Below are 19185 nucleotides of genomic sequence, written 5' to 3'. Positions count from 1 at the left end.
TCTTTTGAAATTTCCTCTGTAACAAATTTTTAATCCCACAATGACATCACACTAACACAGTCCACTTGAGACTTCTTGTCACTCCATGTCATTAATTAACTGAGTTCAGAAAATACAAATTTATTTCAGTATTAACTGTCCAGAGTGGATATGCTGAAAATAAAATAGTAAATAAAATTATTTCATTTCAACCATTGTTTTGGATAAACTGTTTTGCACCTCTGTTTCAATAATTCAAATCACTGCGAGTGATTGTAATAGGATCTAGAGCTAGGTGTGACCAAGGCCATCTAGACTGATGCCTTTCCTCCAATTTTGCACATGAAGAACTAAAATCCAGGTCACTTGAATGATTTGTCCACAGACCTCCAGGTAGGATTCAGGGGGCCTTTTATGCTCAGGTCCTGTTTCTTTTGTGGTCTGCTTGTTCAGTGTGAAAGGGACTGGGCCAATAGTCTTATAAAGTCTACTATCTGTGGATTAAAGACTTTGTATTCGTTCAGTAGCATTCAGCATAAACATATTAAGTGCTTAATGTACACTGTGGTGCACTGTGCTAGGTATTACCTGTTCACTGCCTCAAATATTGCTTTACAGTGTCAGGAGTAAAATGTGTTCATAGAAGAAGAGGATAGATAGGGTTTCAGAGGGCAGAGTCTGAAAGGCATGTAGGCCTATGATGTGAACAAAGGTGGAAAAACTTGTAAAATGGAGAGTATAAAACATCAGGGGAAGTAGTGAAGGAAAGCTCTTTGAGAAGAACTTCAAGGACTTGACTAAGGAAGTTAGGGTTCTTTTGGGAAGCAATAGAGAACCATTGAAGGTTTTGAACAGGACAGAAATAAGATAACTTGCCCAGGTATCTCTTCCACACATTGTGACTTTCCTCTTTGTGGTTTCGATACATTATGGGTAGGCATAAGAAATTAAATGGAAATATTTTGAGAATTTAGCAGAATCTACAGATGACATGTGATGGCCAGCAGTAACAGAAAAGGTTTAAAAACTCAGAAATGCATAAAATATATGTACAGTATTGTGTAATATCAACATATTTTATCTTTTAATACCATAAATATACAATTTCTTTTTTAAAGTTAAATGAAAAGTTGAAGTTTGCGAAAAGAACAGGAAAGGCAACAGACAACCCATAAAATCTAGAAATGCAGAGATAAAATAAAGTTCTCTGGTACAAAGGGAAGGCCAAAACATTTTACGTGGCTTTTCTAGATTGCAAGGACGCAGCACTCCTAGCCCTCATAATGTGGAAGGGATTCTTATTTTTAATTAACTGATCAAATTTGTGTAGAGAGAGTGAGTGTGTACATACATATTCCCACACATACATATACTATCTATTTCAGACTCTTGAAGATGTGTTGATGGTGATCTTCAGACACCCCACCTTGGAGAGCTGGTACTTAGCCTTGGAGCAGCAGACTCTTCCCTCACATGCCCTCAATCCAGTCCTTGTAAAGCTTCTAGCAACTCACTTCAGTGCTGGGGTCCTCTCACTGCTAAAAGTGAGTGCACCAATATTGCGGGACATGCATCGCCTGGACATCTTTTCCAAATATTCAGAAGCCATTACTAAGAGTGTCTTGAAAGAACTACAGACCCTGAAGACAGGCCCTCCTACTGCATATGAGAAACCCTCCGCTCAGTTGGAAGCTTTGTACCAGTTACATTCCTACTTGGATGGAGTCCAGCTTAGAGACATTACACTTAGCCTCTTGGCCCTTCCCAAATTGACCCTCTTGGCTCAGGGATCTAAGAAATCTCCCCAAAAAGGAAAACATCTGAGCTTCCTTGGGGAGATCCTCAAACAGCTGATCACTGGATGTTACCAGGAACAACCCCAGCAAGGAGAATTACTATTGTCCCTGGAATATGTGAAGGGGATGAGTGCTCTCTTGCCTGCACTGATCAGTGAAGAGCTGGAGACTGTGTTCCTCCAAGCTTTACAGAAAGACCCAGTACTGGTCCATGTAGTTGAGTTAGATTTATTGACTTACTGTCTAAATCGTAAGACAAAAATTTGTCTTTCCATTGTAGCTTTGTTGATTCAGAACAGTAGTACCCACCTGCTACACTTTGAATTGTGGTGCTTACAGGGCCTAGGGACCTGCCTGCCAGAAAACTTCAGCCTCTTTCTTCCACTTGTCCATACCTATTTGCAGTCTTGTATGGAAGCAGACTTTACACGTTCATCCAAAGGTAAACCACATTCCATGATTTGTTGGGGAATAATTTGTTTTATTTTAAATCTTAGAGCTTTGAACTCATAGAGAATAACTGAGTATGGTCTTCATTTTAAACAAATTCTTTAAAGGTGGAGTTCTTGGCCCTGGAGTCCTTAGAGTCCCTTGGGTGGGTGGGGGGAGCGAGATTACATCTTTATTTTCATTATCTTCTAACAAATTTATTGTTTCCTTTTATTTGAAAACATCCTATAGCAGAGTTCATAGTCTTCACCAGACTACCAAAGGGATTCATAACATAAAAGAAAGCTTTTTAAAACATCTATTATAGAGACAAGTCATTTCTTTCTATGGTAGTATACCATAACATGAAGTTTTAAGAGGCTTTTGTGACTTGAGTTTTACACATCTTCCTGGGTGCCCCATTAATGAGTATAGTAACAAGAGGAAAGAAGGTCAATGCCAGGAGCAACATGTTTCCTCAAGGTCTGTACCCTTTATGGTAGCATTATAAAAAATCAGTGCCTCTACTCTCCAGCCATTTCATCTTCCATGGCAATTTCTAGTTAATAGGAGGAATGAAACTTTAGCATAGACTATCCCTGTATTCTCCCATACCCCTAATGATTCTGTGGTCTTCCACTTGACTTTAAAAACTAATAAGGAGGCAAGTTGTGTTTTATGGAAGAATTTAATCCCTCTTTTAATATTCTGTAACTTATTAGATAGTTTGTTACCTGAGTCATTCTGTATAGCATCAGATCAGTTCTTAAGCACTTAATAATGCTTGCCAGTCAACAATTTATGATGTATTTTTCTTTTTAATGAACAAGAATGCCAAGTCTGCTTTTACTTTACATTCCTTTGTCATCCTTTATTTTTCAGGAACAAGTCAAATTATTTTGGACTAGAGGGATGCTTACTTAATCATGAGAGTCTTGGTAGCACATATAAGGATTTTTACTATTAGTAAGCTTAGAAACATACTTTCTTGTTTTAAAAGGGCACTCTGAGGAGCTTAAATCAGCAAACTGTAGATGACTTTCTTTTTTTCGTGTTTATCTCTGCTCTAGTGTCTAGAAGTGTCATGAATGTGTTGAGAAAGGCCCTGTGGAGAGAGCTTCAAAACAGTCTTTTAGGAGATGGTCCTCAAGGTCTTGAGATGCAAGAAGTAGTCCTTTCTAAATTGGTTCCATATGCAAGAGCAAAGGATTTTAAACTCCTCATTGCCCAGCTACCCAGCATTCTTCAGCGACCAGATAAATTCAGGAGGTAAGATAAATAGATCACTGATGACCCATCAGAAAGATGCATTAGTATGTAAAACCCAAAATGTACCCCCCCCCCCCCAAAAGGAAATAATTGAAAGATTTGTGAGGAGGAAAGAGAGAGAGAGAATTGAGCAATGTGAAAGTAAATTTTAGAAGTATTCTTTCATTCTAAGGTTACATTTATCCATGTTATCTGGCTTGGGAGACATTTGGAACATTTTGGCCCCCAAGGTCCTAAGTTACTTTTCATGGAAAGGACTCATTAGCATCTTCCTTACTGAATGTTTTAATGCTTCCTATGCTTATTCTCAAGGACAATTTATTGAGAATTCACACACACACACACACACACACACACACACACACACACACCACGAAAAATGTAGATACTGATTATCTTTATGTGAAAACATCTTTTTAGATATTGGAGGGTTAAGGAATTATAATGAAATATATATTGTGGTTCCTGCTCTCAGGAACTTAAAATCTGGACATGTACAACAATGTGAAAAGATAAGTATCGATTCAGCATTTCATGAAGAAATTGGATCAAGATAGTCCTTTTACTCCTCCATAGCAGTTAGACCATTTACTCCCTTGGCTACCAATGCACTAATATAAGCTCCTAAAGAGCAGGGATTATCTCACTTTTGTATTTGTATCCCTATTGCTTAGTAGATTGCTTGACATTTAAGTTCTTAATAAATGGTTTCTATTCAATCTTTTCTCTCCTTAGCTTCTCATACTATTCCCTCCCATATTTCTACCTAAGAATTTCACTTCATACTTTACTGAAAAAAGAGGCTATTCACCACAAAGGAGTTCCTTCTCCAAATCTCAGTCTCTTCAATTCATCCTCCATTCTCTTCTCCTTTATTCCAGTCTGCTGAAGAGCTTGGCCTTTCTCCTCAGTAAGACCAATCTGTCTTTCCTGTCTTCTTCTGTAGATTATTCCTACAGTTATTCCTTTTCTCCCTTACTTTCAATCTCTCCCTATCTTCTGGTTCTAACTGTACTGCCTACAAACATGCCTAATTCTCTGTTCATTAAAAAGCCTTTACTAGTCTCTTCTATCCCCTTCAATTATACTGTGTTTCTTCTCCCCTTTTGGCCAAGCTCCTACAAACAGTTTTCTGGACTAATAGCCTTACCTTTCTTTCTTTTTGATTCTTAGTCCTTTGTTGTCTGGTTTCCTACCTTTGCATTCAAATCAAAGTGCTTTCCCTGAAGATTTCAATTTGATGTCCTTGTCTTAATTTTATTATTCTAAGCTTCTCTGCAATATTTGGTGCATTGACCAACATCTCTTCCTGGATAAGCTCTCATCTCTGGGTTTTTGTGACAATGCTTTATGTTTTCCTCCTACCTGTCCAGCTGTCCCTTCACTGGAAGCTTTTTTCTCCATGATCTCATCATTTTCTGTTGGTTTAATGATCTCTCTTTGTTCTTTCTCCTATCTATGTGTCTTGCCCTATAGTCTCTCTCCTGAACTCCAGTCAGATATCTTGGATGGCCTAGTGCTTATTTACAGTGGGGATTCCTTGTATGAATTCAATAAGATGTCTGTTGGGATCCCTTCCAGCTCTCACATTTTGTGATTTCTTACTAGATTTCTCATAAATGTATCAAACTTGGTATATCCAAAAAAGAGACTTACTGTCTTATCACCATGCCCACCCCTCTTCTGTACTTTATTTCTTTTGGGGGCATGCCTCTTCTTCCTATCTCCCAGTTTTGCATCCTCTGTGTTATTCTCAGTCCATTCAGTTGATACTATCTGTTATACCCATCTCCACAACATCTCTTAAATCCAAATCCTTGTCACTGCTTACAGGGCCATCACCTAGTACCTTATCACCTTTTGCTTCCTAATGGGACTTCTTCAAGTATCTCTACTCCAGTCAGTCAGTCCTCTACGCAGCAAGCCAGTGGTTAAACCATGTCATTGCCCTAAACTCCCAGTGTATAAAATCACCTCTGGAATAAAATAAGAACTATTCATCTGATTTTTAGAGTTTTGTTATATATTATTCCTATTTCATACTTGATTGTCCAGCCTAACTGATCTGTCTATTCATATACGCCATACTCTGTTTCCCATCTCTAAACCTGGCTACTAGCTGCCCCTCACCCCATTCCCTATCCCTACCCCATCCCATCCTGTTCCTAAAATGTATTCCTTTTCTCACCTCTACCTCACAGAATCCCTGCTTTCTTTCAATACATAGCTCAAGTACCACCTCCTACAGAAAGCCTTCCTGATCTACCCTCACAGCCATCTCTCTCCATGATTTGTCAAGGAGTTCTTCAAAAAGAAAGAGAAGGGCACAGAGGACAAATTATCCATGGATGCTCCTAGGTCATAGATAAACATACTTCCTTTATGACTCCATAGGGAGAAGTACTTCTCTTGAACCCATTTCTCAACTTTCTTATCCCGAATGTTCATCCAAGTTCTTAAAGCTGCTGTAAGAATATTTGAGCCCTTACCTGGCAAGAAGTAGCAAACACCTCCATAGTCTCTTCATGATATAAATAGTTGAAAAAAGGCATCTGTATATGTATGTGTCTCTCTTTAGTAGATTGAGAACAGGAACTTTCACTTTTGTTTTTGTTTCACATAATGGGCACTTAATAGATGCTTATTGATGAATAGTGCTAGAGTCAGCTACCAAGTTGCACCAACCATTGTTATAGGTTTTTGTTTTCAAGTTAAGCTTTATGGAGAAGAAAGGATTTGAGTTGGATCCTATAAGATGAGTGGGATCTTTGGGATACTTAACAACAGTCCTGTGTCATAGGTAGTGCAAGTATTCTTTCCATTTTACAGAATAGGAAACTGAGACCCAGAATCATTAGTAAATGATGGTATTGGGTATTGAAAATAGACCTTTGACTCTTAACTCTAATATACCATGCTGCCTTCCTCAATAATAATTATATTACTACACTTAAAGTTCATTTTTTCCCCATGAAAAATATTACTTGAAAAGAAGGTATGGACAGGAGGCTAGATGGGTTTGCAATGCACAATTTTTGTGGACTGGTCAGAACTTTTGGACCTGACTTCAAAAATGCAGTGATGCTTCTATCTCTCTCTCTTGCTTATTCAAATCCTGTTTTTAAATTTGATATTTTTTATTTTAACAGAAGTGAAAAAAGTCATTATCACTGGTCATCTGTATTATGTTATATAGTTATTATGAGTGTGCTGATGTCTTCTATAGTCTGTTTTAAACTTTTGTGAATCATAAGGGTGAAATTCTTTAGGTATACATTTTTGGACATTTTACATTTGTTGCAGCTGGATTGTGTCAGATTCCATATCACTAGTACTGGAAAAATCTGTGGAAGAGCTAGATATTTGGAAAAAGACTTTGTTGGGATCATGTATAAAATGGCTAACAGCCTCATACAATGGTAGTAACAAAGAAGAAAAAACCCAGGATGCAGAGAAGTCCATGTTGTCACGACTTAATGAGTTATTGGTGAGTTCCTTTTATTTACTCAAGTAGAAGAAACATTTTATAGTTATCCTAAAGCATCAGTGACAGTCAGTGACATGAGCCTTAAGAAGTAGCATCCCAAAGAACCATTGCTCTCAGTTTGTGGAGGACAATCTTTGATATGTACAACAGTATAGAAAGGAGATGTCAGTCAAACATCCACCCTCAACCACGGTGGCACACACATGGCAATCGTTGCTTGTTTCAACCACAAAGGACCATGGCATTGACTTGTAATTCTTTTATCTTCTATTACATTTCTGAAATAATTCTGTATAACGTGATAGCATTTAAAAATAAAATTGCGCTCAAAGCAAAAACTGAGTTGTAAACTAATAAAGAATCTATGAATTTTACCCAACATGAAATTTCAGCTCAAATTTTAGTTAGGTGATACATTATATTGTATTTTGTCCCTGTTACTTACCATTTCTCCTTCTGGTAATCTTTTCTTCTAATTATTATACCTGTATTTAAGCTGCCAATTTAGTATTTTTATGTAGTGTCCATTTAGGAATATCTGTATATTTTTTTAATCTGTCGGTGAGCTTTCAAGGAGATTGGGGTCAAGGGGTGGTAAAAAGAATCTCACATTGTTTCCCCCACCCAAAAAAATTATCAAAGCATTGAAAAGAAATTCTGCAGAGAAAAACAGAAGGAAGTTTGGAAGAAAACATAGACAAGCAGAATATCTGTTGTAAATATTTTTAAAAAGCAAATTCTACATAATAAAAAATATATGGGGGCAGCTGGGTAGCTCAGTGGAGTGAGAGTCAGGCCTAGAGAAAGGAGGTCCTAGGTTCAAACCCGGCCTCAGCCATTTCCCAGCTGTGTGACCCTGGGCAAGTCACTTGACCCCCATTGCCCACCCTTACCAATCTTCCACCTATGAGACAATACACCGAAGTACAAGGGTTAAAAAAATATATATATATGGAACTTATGATTGGGCTCTTTTTGGTGTTAAATATAATTTTTTAAAAGTAAGGCATTCAAAAAAATTTTGTGTTTCTCAGTAATATACAAATTAGGTAAAATTACAGTAGATAAATTAGATTAAAGGCCCAATGATTTTAAGAAAATTAATATTGTATGTTTTAGATAAGTACTCTGAATTGCTGCTGGCTTTTGAAAATGAGGACTGCGGGAATACAAAAATTAAAGAACAAAGAATAAGGAAGAGAAAAATACTTAGATCATATAGATGAAGACATTAAATTTAATACATCTAATAATTATTAGCTGCAGAGAAAATGGTACTTTCTTACTTTAGAATACTTATACATTTTGAATAGTCTTTGCTTTCTATCCTTCTTATGAAAAAATACCATGTAGTAGGAAACACAAATTTAGGTTTATAGGAATGGCAATTGAAAAAAATAAAGGCAGGAAAGTACATAACATAAAAAATTTTAATTATGCATTAAATCCAAGCTGTTTTCCCAAGAGGTGTCAAGGCTTGCAGCAATTTGTCTAATCACTTTCATTCTTGTTCTAAGAAACGTTAGTGTGAGTTATTATGTTTGTTTTTTGTGCCAAACATTAGTTCCCCAGGTTCTTGCTTGTAACAAGTCATGTTTGCATCAGAGCAGTGCTTCTCTTTGACTGGTTAACGCTACTTAGTTATTGATAATGGCTCTTAAAGAATAGTGATGCCAGTAGCTCCAAAAAGTCTAAAAAAAGTCATAGTGCTTATGTATGTTCTTATAAGAAATATTTATTAAATAATAGGGCTTACTATTATATGTGATTTTCAGTTTACATGAATGATCTTGGAACATATTGATGACATAAAACTATTTACTAAATGACAATGTTAGTTTTTTATCATGTACATATTTTATTATTTTAAATTCACCTGATCCTACAGTGTTCTCCCTAGAATTCCCTGTTGTGGTATCACCCACTGCTATTGGATTTACATACATTACTTTGGGACAGCCCATTGAGATCAGTGCTATTATTATCCTCCCTTTAAAAATGAAGAAACTAAGGCACAGAGAGAAGTTACATCTCTTGTCAAGGGTCCTATAAATTCCCAACTGTCTGAGGCAGGATTCAAACTCAAGTGTTCTTGACCCTTCACCAGGCAACCTACCTGCAAGGGTGTTTCCTGAAGAGTAAAACATATAGAACTCTTCATCCAATTAGAGACTGTGTTTATTGTTTCTCTTTGTTTAATTTCCACACAGCACTCAGTTAATGAAGTTGATCCTGTAGATTGGCAGAAGTTTGTGAAGATAGGGCTCAAGTAAGCTGATTTTATTCTATTTTACTGGGGAGATTTTCTTCAATTGTGAAATTTGCTGACTGGGGGGGTGGAAATCTCATTTATTTTAATCCAGTTGATGATTAGAGGGAGAGGCTAAAATAAAAATATATCATTCTATTTATTTGTTGAACAAATAGTGGCCATAATAAAATGAAGATGATATCATTAATAGCAATAACTATCACCAATTAATTATTGGTTAATGTATGTTTGTTAATTAATAACTAGTAATTAAATATCACATTATTAAATCTTTTTGAGTATCCATCATGTTAACAGTTATTGTTCTACTTAATTTAAGTGATTATAAAATAAGGAGCCACTTTTGCTTCACTACCACCACTTGAGCAATTTGCCATGTGCCCCTATGTAGTTTGGAAGTCATTCAGGGTCTAGAAAGAATTTCCTGTTGCTAAACTGGTTCATTGTCTCTTCTGAAATTCAAGTGCAGCTTAAAAATTGTTTCCTTATTGAAAAAACCATTTGGAAGCGATAGCTTTTATCTACCATACTTTCTCATTGTAGTTTGAAGTCTTATTAAACAAAGTTTACAAAATAATTTGAGTAGTTGAAAATGAGGAAGGCCCACTGTAGGGTAAAAAAAGAGAATGGGAAGAAAGAGAGAAGTGTTGGCTCATAAATAAGGCAGTTTGATATGGGAAAAGCTGTTTAGTGTGTTTCTTTCGTAATCTGCTCTTCTAGTGAATCTTCAAACTTCAGGAAACTCAATGTGGGCCTTGAGGTAGCACAGTGGATATAAAGAGGCAAAGCCTGGAGTGGGATTCCTGGGTTCAGATACTTCATAGCTGTGTGACTCTGGGCAAGTCACTTAACCCCAACTGACTAGCCCTTGCCACTCTTCTGTCTTAGAGTTGATACTAAGAAGGTAAGGGCTTATCTATACATATATGTATATGTATATAGATATATAGATATATTTTATATATTCTTAAGGCTACATATAAATATTTATATAATATATATTATATTTTTATATTTATATTGTTATATTTATATAATATATATCTTACATATATATATACTTAAGAATATAAACATACCCCTACTTATTTTTTTTTAAGTATTAAAAAAAAAAGTTATTGTGTTATCATGTGCCAGGCACTGTGCTAAGTACTGGGGATACAAATGTAAAATTGAAATTAATCCCTGCCCCTAAGAAGCTTATATTATAAAAGGAGGAGGCAATATATTTTTGGGAAGTAAAGGAATGGTGGGAGTAAATTGTCATACCCTTAGTAGGAGTAATGGCAAGAGTTGATTGGATTATGGTTCCAGAAGTAGAAATGTGTGGAAAGGTGGAGATATAGCGGTTACCTGAGCAGTTCTAAACAACATGGCAGGAGCTGAGCCTAGATGTAGTGAGTCTACCACCAATCAGCAGAGCAGAGCTCCAGGACAGGATTTCTGGCAAGGTAAGGGTTAAGCCCACCAAGGCTCTTTGCCTCTTTTAGAAATTTTAGGATGGAAGTATAATATAAAAAGCTATTCTTTGTTAAATAACATCTCCACTTAGTACAACCTTTTAAAAAATGAATTTTTGCCTTTTTAGGTTCCGGTATCAGGATTACTCATTTTTAAAGACTCTACATGCTTGTGTACAACTCTTATATAAGCCTGAAAATTCCCTTTGCAAAAAGTTAGTCCAGCTACCATTAATGTATGTGATGATCACACAGCACTCTTTGTTTTTGCCAACCATTTTGCAGTCGAAAGAAGATGACACAAACATCCAAGTAAAAGGTCTCTTTATATGTTTATATGTGTATTTTATAGTACATTTTTGTCTTCTGATTTCATAAAACTGTCTTCCCACCCATGCCTATCTCTGACTTGTTTTCACAATGATTTCTAAAACAGTATCAGAATGTTATGTTCCTGTCAAATCCAAACTTATAGTTGTTTTCTTTGACTTAGAAATGATTAGGTTTTTTGGCCCAAACTGGTAGTGTGTTGCAACTTTAACAATTCAGAATTGAAACTCATCTTTTGGGGGCAACTAGGTGGCACATTGGATAGAGTGCTGGGCTTGGAGTCAGAAAGACCAGAGTCCACATTTGGCCTCAGCATCTTACTGTGTGACCAGGGCAAGTCACTTAACCCTGTTTGCCCCCCCCAAAAAAAGAAGAAGTCTGTAACTTCTTATCTTAGAGGATTGCCTAGGGAATTCAGAAGTAAAGTGGCTTATCTAAGATGATACAGTAGCAAATCTTAACCCCAGGCCCTCCTGTCTCTGAGGACAGGCCTGTGTTCTTGTGCTGTGTTCTTTTATCACAGTTTTATTTCTGAGAGCCTTCTGGACTTTTCAACAAATAGTTTCCTCAAAAAAAAAAATAGTATTCCTCAGCTAGCAGCCTATAATTATTTGTTAGTATCTTTTTTTTTTTTATAATAATGCTAATAGTATCTGATTCACAAGCAGAAATCCAAATAATTAAATCTGTCTACCTTGTTTCTCTTTTCCTGCTTAGCTTTCTTTTAATTTCCCTGACTAAAGAATGAGATTAGGGCAATTTTTTTTTTAATTTATGAGCTTAGAGGCATAATTATTACAATGATGGTCTTGAAATGGGCAAGATCTGAATCCAAATTCTAGCTCAAACAGTTGCTATCAGTGTGACCCTGGCAAATACAATCTTTGTTGACGTCAGTTTACAATCTGTAAAATGAGGATAAAAATAACATCTGCCTGCCAGAATTATTGTGAGGATCAAATGAGATAATCTGTAAAGTGCTTTAAAATGTTAGTTATTGTTGTAATTATTATTATTGCTTTAATAATAGGATTGAAATTGGGGAGAAGAGTAATTAGACTACTTTTTTTTTTCTTAAAAGATCTATCAGTCTAAGGACATGGAATCTAGTAAGCCTCCAAACTTGTAGCCTAGAAAGATTTAATGAACCCCGGTTTACTTAACTTGAAAGTGAAAGCCCCAGGTTTGACCTTGTCACATGAGAGTTCCTCTGAAGGAGAGTCCAACTTCACTAGTCTCAGACTAACAATAGACCTTATTTTGAGCTTGAGTGGGGATGATTATTCCCATCAGGGTCAAGCCTAAACTTAGTGATCTTCTTGCCTCCAGAAGCCTTTCCCAGTATATCACACCCTCCTTCCAAGGATCAAACTCAGGACCTTCAGCTTAAGACTGAGGGGCTGCCTACTGTGCTAAAGAAGTCACTCAGCTTGGGCTTGGCCCTGATGGGAATGCTCATCCTCACTCAAGCTGAAAATAAGGTCTATTGTTATTCTGAAACTAGTGAAGCTGAACTTTCCCTGGGGAGAAAACCCCATGTGAGGAGGTCAAACCTGGGGCCTTCACCTTCAAGCTAAGTAAACTAGAGTTCATTAAATCTTTCTAGGCTACAAGTTTGGAGGCTTACTAGATTCCAAGCTGACAAGTCCAAGAGTTGTTTAACTGGAAAAAACACAGAACTATTAAATAGTCAGAAAAATCAAGTCTTTAATCAGGAGAAGTTTTCATACTAAACATTTCGGTCTATTTTTTTTTCCCCTAGAAGTGTTAGTGGACCTCATTTCAACTATTGTAAAAATTTGCCCTTCTGTCTGTGAAAGCAGCCACTTTGCAGTGCTCCTAGGAGGCTATGGTGCAACCCTCAGCGTCCTAGGTAGGTGTAGAAAAGTATCCCACTTTATGTTGGGTTTTTTTTAAACATATAAATATCATGTTCTCTTATGGTGCTTATCAATATTCTAAATAGAACTTTATTCACTTTCTAGATCAGAAGATATTGCTTCTTCTCAGATTGTATGAAAAGAATGATCTAAGCCTCATAAACTTCAGGTGAGTTTTTGGATGAAGTAGGCCATTGTGTCAAATCAGTAATAATACCATTGTTTCTGAAAAGAGTACATAAATCAACTGCTTTATGAATCTTCTTGCTCCACCCTCAGTGACTCATCAGACATTTCCTTCCTCGATCAGCATTCCCAAATATATGCTATCTATTAAATTGTAATCTCTTTGAGGGCAGGGACTCTAATTTTTATATATTTATCCTCAGTGCTTAATGACTACTTGGTAAATATTTAATGAGTTTTCATTTAAGGAGCTGAACATGCACAACCTTTAAGAAGAATTTATTAGAGGCACAATATATAGAATGCCAGGCTCGAGATGGGAGGTCCCAAGTTGAAATTTGGCCTCCTAGCTGTGTGACCTTGGACAAGTCACTTAAACCTGATTACTTAGCTCAAAGTGCTGCTTTTTTGTCTTAGAATTGATATTAAGACAGAAGGTAATGGTTTTACTTTTTTAAAAGAAGAAGAATTCATTAGAATCAATATGAAACTTAAAAAAAAGTACTTCCCTTAGGGTAAATTTGATTCTTGTATCTCACAAGAGGTTGAAATTGCCATGCATTAAATATCAAGTAGGACACTTTTCTCAGTATACCTTCACTTTAGGAGGCGTCTCTGTGGTCTAGAGTAAGCATTGGGGCTACCACATCTTAGAACCTGTGTTTGTGGGTATTTCCATGTTTCTCAAACTTCTTGACCCAGTTCACCTTCCATTTGGCTTGACAGCATTCTTGAACTATCGAAATAGCTCATTATCATTACTTTTGGTTGTGACTGGATTTTGAGCTTGAATTCTGAGGGAATAGGGTAGAGAATAGTTAGAATGAGCAATAACTAGAGCAGCACTTCCCCTGAAAGTTACTGATGTGTATGTTCAGTGACATTTCACCTGCCTTGCCTATATTTTCCAGAATCCAATGACCACATGAACTTTGTTATGTCTGTGTGGGTTGAAATTATGTACTATCCTCCAGCATATATTATTATTAGTAATCCTAGACTGGCAACTTCCTGTAGAAAATTGGTGAAAGTTAGGTGCCCTTCAAAAGAAACATACCTATCTCTCCTTATGAAGAGAGAGAAATCCTCCTCCCCAAGCAGCTTTTTACCTTTAATTATCCTAATTAGCACTTTTCTAATGTGGTCCAAACCCCCCATTTTTCCCCTTTTCTCCCTTTTTCTTATTATGGATTCCTAATAGCTCTGGCAGTCAGCATTCAAAAGATTAAAGAGATTAGAAACTAGGTAGAAAATTACAGCTCCAAAGGTTCCTGTACCTAAAGTTAGTTTTAACTCTCTGTCCCAAATGTTTCAGTCTGAAGGACCTTGGCCATGTCTAAACTCTGACTCAACTTAGAAATTGCAAACTTGAGGAATGTTCCCATGAATTCAAGAACACTGGGAAACTTAAGAAGGATAGGACAAGATAAAGAAAAATATAGCATACACAGACTCTTATCATATACAGGTAGTGGTGGGAGACTAAAGAGAAGCATTGTGTTAATTTCCTATAAATTCTGAGTTTACTTGTATACCCTTGGACATTGCTATTGAGTCAGCCACTTAGAGTAGTGCCCTTGTCTTCTCCCCTTCCCTAATAAAGGCCACATTTCTCTGCCAGCATCTTATCTACTCTCCTGTCTGTTCAATTGAGTAACTCTGAGGTGCCCTGAGATTCCATTCCACACATGTCTTAAGTCTTTTTTTAGGATGAAAGTAACTGAGTAAATATTTTGATTCTACTTAAAGCATTTTTGAATTGTTCTTTTACCAGCCCTGAAATTATGGCCCAAAGTAAGACTAGAAATTCTGTAATTCAGTTCTGTTAGCAGTTTATTAAACATCTGCTATATGTAAGACAGTGTTCTAGATTCTGTGAGTACAAAATCCAGATGAAAAACAGGCTTTACCACCAAGGAGCTCTCATGCTTCATGGAGGAATGTAATATTTACACAGATAAGTAGGAGAGAATACCAAAAACAAAGATGATTTGGAATGGCTTTCTCTTAGAAGTGGCAGATAGATAGATGATGAGCCTTGAAAAGGATTTTATGAGGTATTATGGGAATATATTGCAGGTCTGGGAAACATCTTATCCAAAGACATGAAGGTGTGACTTGGAATGCTGAGTTCAGGGAATTTCAATTGGCTTGGTAATAGAGTGTATGGAGGGGAGTTATATGGATTGTTTGAAAAGGAAAGTTGGAGCCAGACTGAAAGACTTTAAATGCTGAGCTGAAGAATTTAAAATTTATCCTAGGGGAAATAGAAATGAACCATATTCATTAACAGGGGAGCAACATGAACCAACTTGTACTTTAAGAAAATCATTTTAGCAGTTGTATGTAGGATGAATTGGAGAGAGAAAGAGTATAAGCAATTTAGTTAAAAGCCTCAGTGAGAGGTGATATGGGCATAGATTAAAGTGGTGCTCATTCATTTAGTAAACATTTACTGATTGTCTTTGTGTCAAGATGGCACTAGCAGCTAGAGATACAAAAAGAGGCAAAAAGTCCTTGCGGAATGGTGCTTACCATCCATATGAATGAAAAGAAAGGGATGGATGCAAGATATGATATGGAGATAGAATTGACAAGAGTTAGCAACTAATTGGCTTTGGGAACTGAAGGAGACAGAAAGTAAAGGATGACTCTGAGGTTGTGAATCCAACTCACTGGAATAGCACTGGAAAGTAGAGGTGGAACTCGTAAAAAATAAGGAAGTTTGGAAGAAGGGAAGGGTTTATAAGGAAAGATAACTTCCCTCATGGATATGTAGAATTTAAGATGTTATAGACTGTGTGGAGTTGAATTTTGGGGGAGCTTACACTCCCAGAAATCACTCTAATGAGCAAACAGGAAACTTTAAGGTGTTGGAAATTGCGGCTTTATTTGGAGAAAATAGTAGGCAAGGTGGGGAGTGGTAGGAGAAAAGAAGGAAAAGGGATTCTTCCCATACAAGCTGCTTGCTCAGGGCAAAAAATGTACCATCTCTACATGTAAGCACAGACTTTTATAATAATATTGATACGAGATTCCCCTCCTTCTCTCTGCCGAATCCCATGGCGGGGGTGGGGGTGGGGGTGCTGTGATGTTTCAGATACTGAGTGTGTGATTTTCAATATTATGTACCCCTAAAGACACCCATGATTAAAAAACCCATGACTATCCTGTAATTTTCAGCCTGGGACAATAATTTATATTTAAAATACCCTGTTCTTTCCTACTTCAGCTTATCTTGTCCCTTTTCTTAGAGATGGCATCTTTCCCAGGCCACAGATAAACTCTTCTCAAGGTTTTTGAAAATAGGTCAGGAAAACTAAAAATTTTATTGGGGGGGGGCCAGTTTTATTCTGAGGAATAGTAGTACTAAATGGTCTTGAAAATTGGGGTTACAAGTCAAATACTACTCTGAGAATTAGACTCTGAATCTCATTCCACACAATACTATCAAGATTTACCAGAGTTGGTAATGAAGTATTGGGATTCAGAGGCTAGGTAAAGGCTAGTATTATAGATTTGGGAGTCATCTGCTTAGAGATGATGATTGATTCCATAGCAGCTTATGAGTTTACCAAGAAAGATGGTGTAGGGAAAGAAAAAATGAGGATCTAAGACAAAGCTTTGGGAAATGCCAATATTTATTTAGGCAGTGAAAGGGGTGGCTAATGATCAAGTAAGGAACTGTAAGGGGTAAAAAGGTGTTTTTTGTTGGGTGAATATTAAAAGTTTTGGTCACCAAGGAATTGAATAAATATCAATTCCTAATGAAGAAACCTCAAGTCAAAATTACTTTTATGGTAGTTTATTTACAATTGAGAAGAGAAAGTGAAAGTAAGGAAATCAGAGAGAAGAGGATAAGGTAAGGTAATTAACCTAACACACTAAATAATTTGCTCCAACCCCTGGCTCAACCCAGGCAGGATTAATTAGCCCTCAGCCAGAGAAGGCTCAGCCAAGGGCTGAGGGCTGGGAATGAATGAAGGAAAAGCTTCAGTCACAAGGCCTCTCTTGAAAGGAGAGTTCCTTCAGAGAAATCCAGGAAAGATCAGTCTTTACACTCACCACGTATAGTTCTAAGAGAGAGATTTAAGAGCAGGTTCACCACATCCAAAGTCCCAGCCAGACAGCCAGAGTTCCTTCAGGTCCAAAACAGGAACAAGAAGAGAGTTACAGGAAGTTGTCACTCCCTTTTAAAGGTGCTTCTTTTGTGTCACTTCCTGTGCCTTCCTCTTAGTTTATATGTCCAATCACAACAAACCCTTTGCTTAGGACTGCCCCGGGGGCAGTGAGTCAATTCCAGTTGTCACTCACTTTCCGAACACATGGGTTGCAGACTTCTCCACTTGTGAATTAAGTGGTGGTGTTTACATCTTTGGTGATTAAATCAAAGAATTGGGCAGGGTAGATTTAATTTGATTATCTCAATCCCCCTGTGATCATTTGGGAAACTCATCTCCCCAATTGATCATTTGACATAATCATCTTGTATCCCAAAATCTGGATGAAATGCAGTAATATTGCACTTACCCATTGGCAGCCATGACTATAGGAAGTTCCCTTGCTATAAGAGAGGAAAAAGGACTAGATTTTCTTGTAAAAGGGAAGTATCATTCCCTGGTTTGATTTACCTTCATTCTCAGGGATAGGCCAGAACAGCCAATTATTAGGTACTTGATAGAAATTATTTCTTAAAGAGTGTGGTTCAAGGAGTCCTGTGTCCAAGCGCCACAACCTCAAGTCTCACACTAGGTTCAAGTCCTTTCATATTGGCATAGAAGTTCAACAATCCTACCTGGATTGGTTTCTTCTTTTGACCTGTGTGCTCTTTTTTTTGGCACTATTCAGGTTAAGTCCGTGCTTCTGTGGCACTATGTAGATGAAGTCTGTGCTCCTTTTTTTGATCCCATTTTCTAGAATCAGACACAAACATTAATCATAGTCCCATGACATTTATCAATAAATAGCAGGTCTAAAGCTTTTGGGTATGAATTAATATGCTAGCAAATATATTTTTAACTTATATTACTGCAAAATCAAAAGATTAATATTGATTATATGTTCTTTAAGTACAAGAAATAAGAAAAAGGAAAAATCCAAATATTCTATTAGAAAAATAAAAGTAAAAGCAATAATAAAAATTCAGGAAAAAATATGATGTGTTTCCAAAAACTGCCCACTCGTCTATGGACTATTATCTCCAATGCCTGTGACAGGATACAGTCAATCAGTTTCAATAGAAGGTTCTCTCTTTGCATGTGAGCAATGAATCCAAGAGTCCTTTTCTCCAATTTTTATAGCTGTTGGAGTGGTTAACAATATTTGAAACAGACCTTCCCAGGAAGGCTGAGTTGCTCCAGAATGCTGGAAGTTCTTTATGTGCACTTTGTCTCCTGGGTTCAGGTCATGAAGTGAAAAGTCTATTGTCCTGCTTGTACTACAGCTCTGGATTCATGGAGTTCTTGCAGTTTGTGCTATAATTCCTGTATATAGGAAGCAATAGAAGTATCTCCTCCAATAGTGATGTATATGCAGGAGAAAAAGGCTTAGCCTGTATAGGGGGATGTCCAAAAAGCATCACATATGATGAGGTGTGTAAATCTCCCCTGAGCCTGCTTCTAAGATAAAATAGAGCCAGAGGGAGAATTTTAGGCCATTTTAAATGTGTCTCAGTGCGTAATTTGCCAATCATAGTTTTAAGTTCTCTGTTCATCCTTTCAACTTGGCCTGAGCTCTGGGGATGAGTATTTGTCAGAGAGCAGGAAAGAACAATTCCCAAAAGCCAAAGAGCATTTATAGGAAGGGAGGTGATCAGAGGTGTCAAATGCTATAGGAATGAGGACCAAGAAAAGGCCATTGGCTTTTGCATTTAAAAGAATCATTTCATTCAAAAGGTGAGTTCAGAAGCCATATTGAAAAGTGGATAGGAAAATGGGAAATGGAGGTAATAAATGTAGCTAATTTTTTTCCTAGGAATGTGAAAATATTTAGGATGATGACTCAAGGGAATGATAAGATCTTATGAAGATTTTTTTAAGGATGAGGGAGACCTGGGTATAGTTCTAGGTAGTAGATAAAAGAAGATTGAACATGGTAG

The 19185-nt window shown here is 36.9% G+C and overlaps 1 protein-coding gene across 1 annotated transcript in view; it reads left to right on the top strand.

Moving 5' to 3' along the window:
• The window catches only part of URB1 (URB1 ribosome biogenesis homolog), a 109373-nt gene that overhangs the window by 54690 nt on the left and 35498 nt on the right, over positions 1-19185 (top strand). Inside the window, exons 23-29 of the mRNA XM_044670200.1 lie at positions 1365-2217; positions 3275-3473; positions 6777-6960; positions 9171-9229; positions 10821-11011; positions 12785-12895; positions 13008-13071. Coding sequence (XP_044526135.1) covers positions 1365-2217; positions 3275-3473; positions 6777-6960; positions 9171-9229; positions 10821-11011; positions 12785-12895; positions 13008-13071 — 1661 coding nt within the window. The remainder of the gene's footprint in view (positions 1-1364; positions 2218-3274; positions 3474-6776; positions 6961-9170; positions 9230-10820; positions 11012-12784; positions 12896-13007; positions 13072-19185) is intronic.

This window comes from Gracilinanus agilis, chromosome 3 (genome assembly GCF_016433145.1).
Source record: "Gracilinanus agilis isolate LMUSP501 chromosome 3, AgileGrace, whole genome shotgun sequence".
Lineage (NCBI taxonomy): Eukaryota > Metazoa > Chordata > Mammalia > Didelphimorphia > Didelphidae > Gracilinanus > Gracilinanus agilis.
The sequence above is the reverse complement of the archived record's forward strand: the minus strand, read 5'-3'. Positions and strand labels throughout refer to the sequence as shown.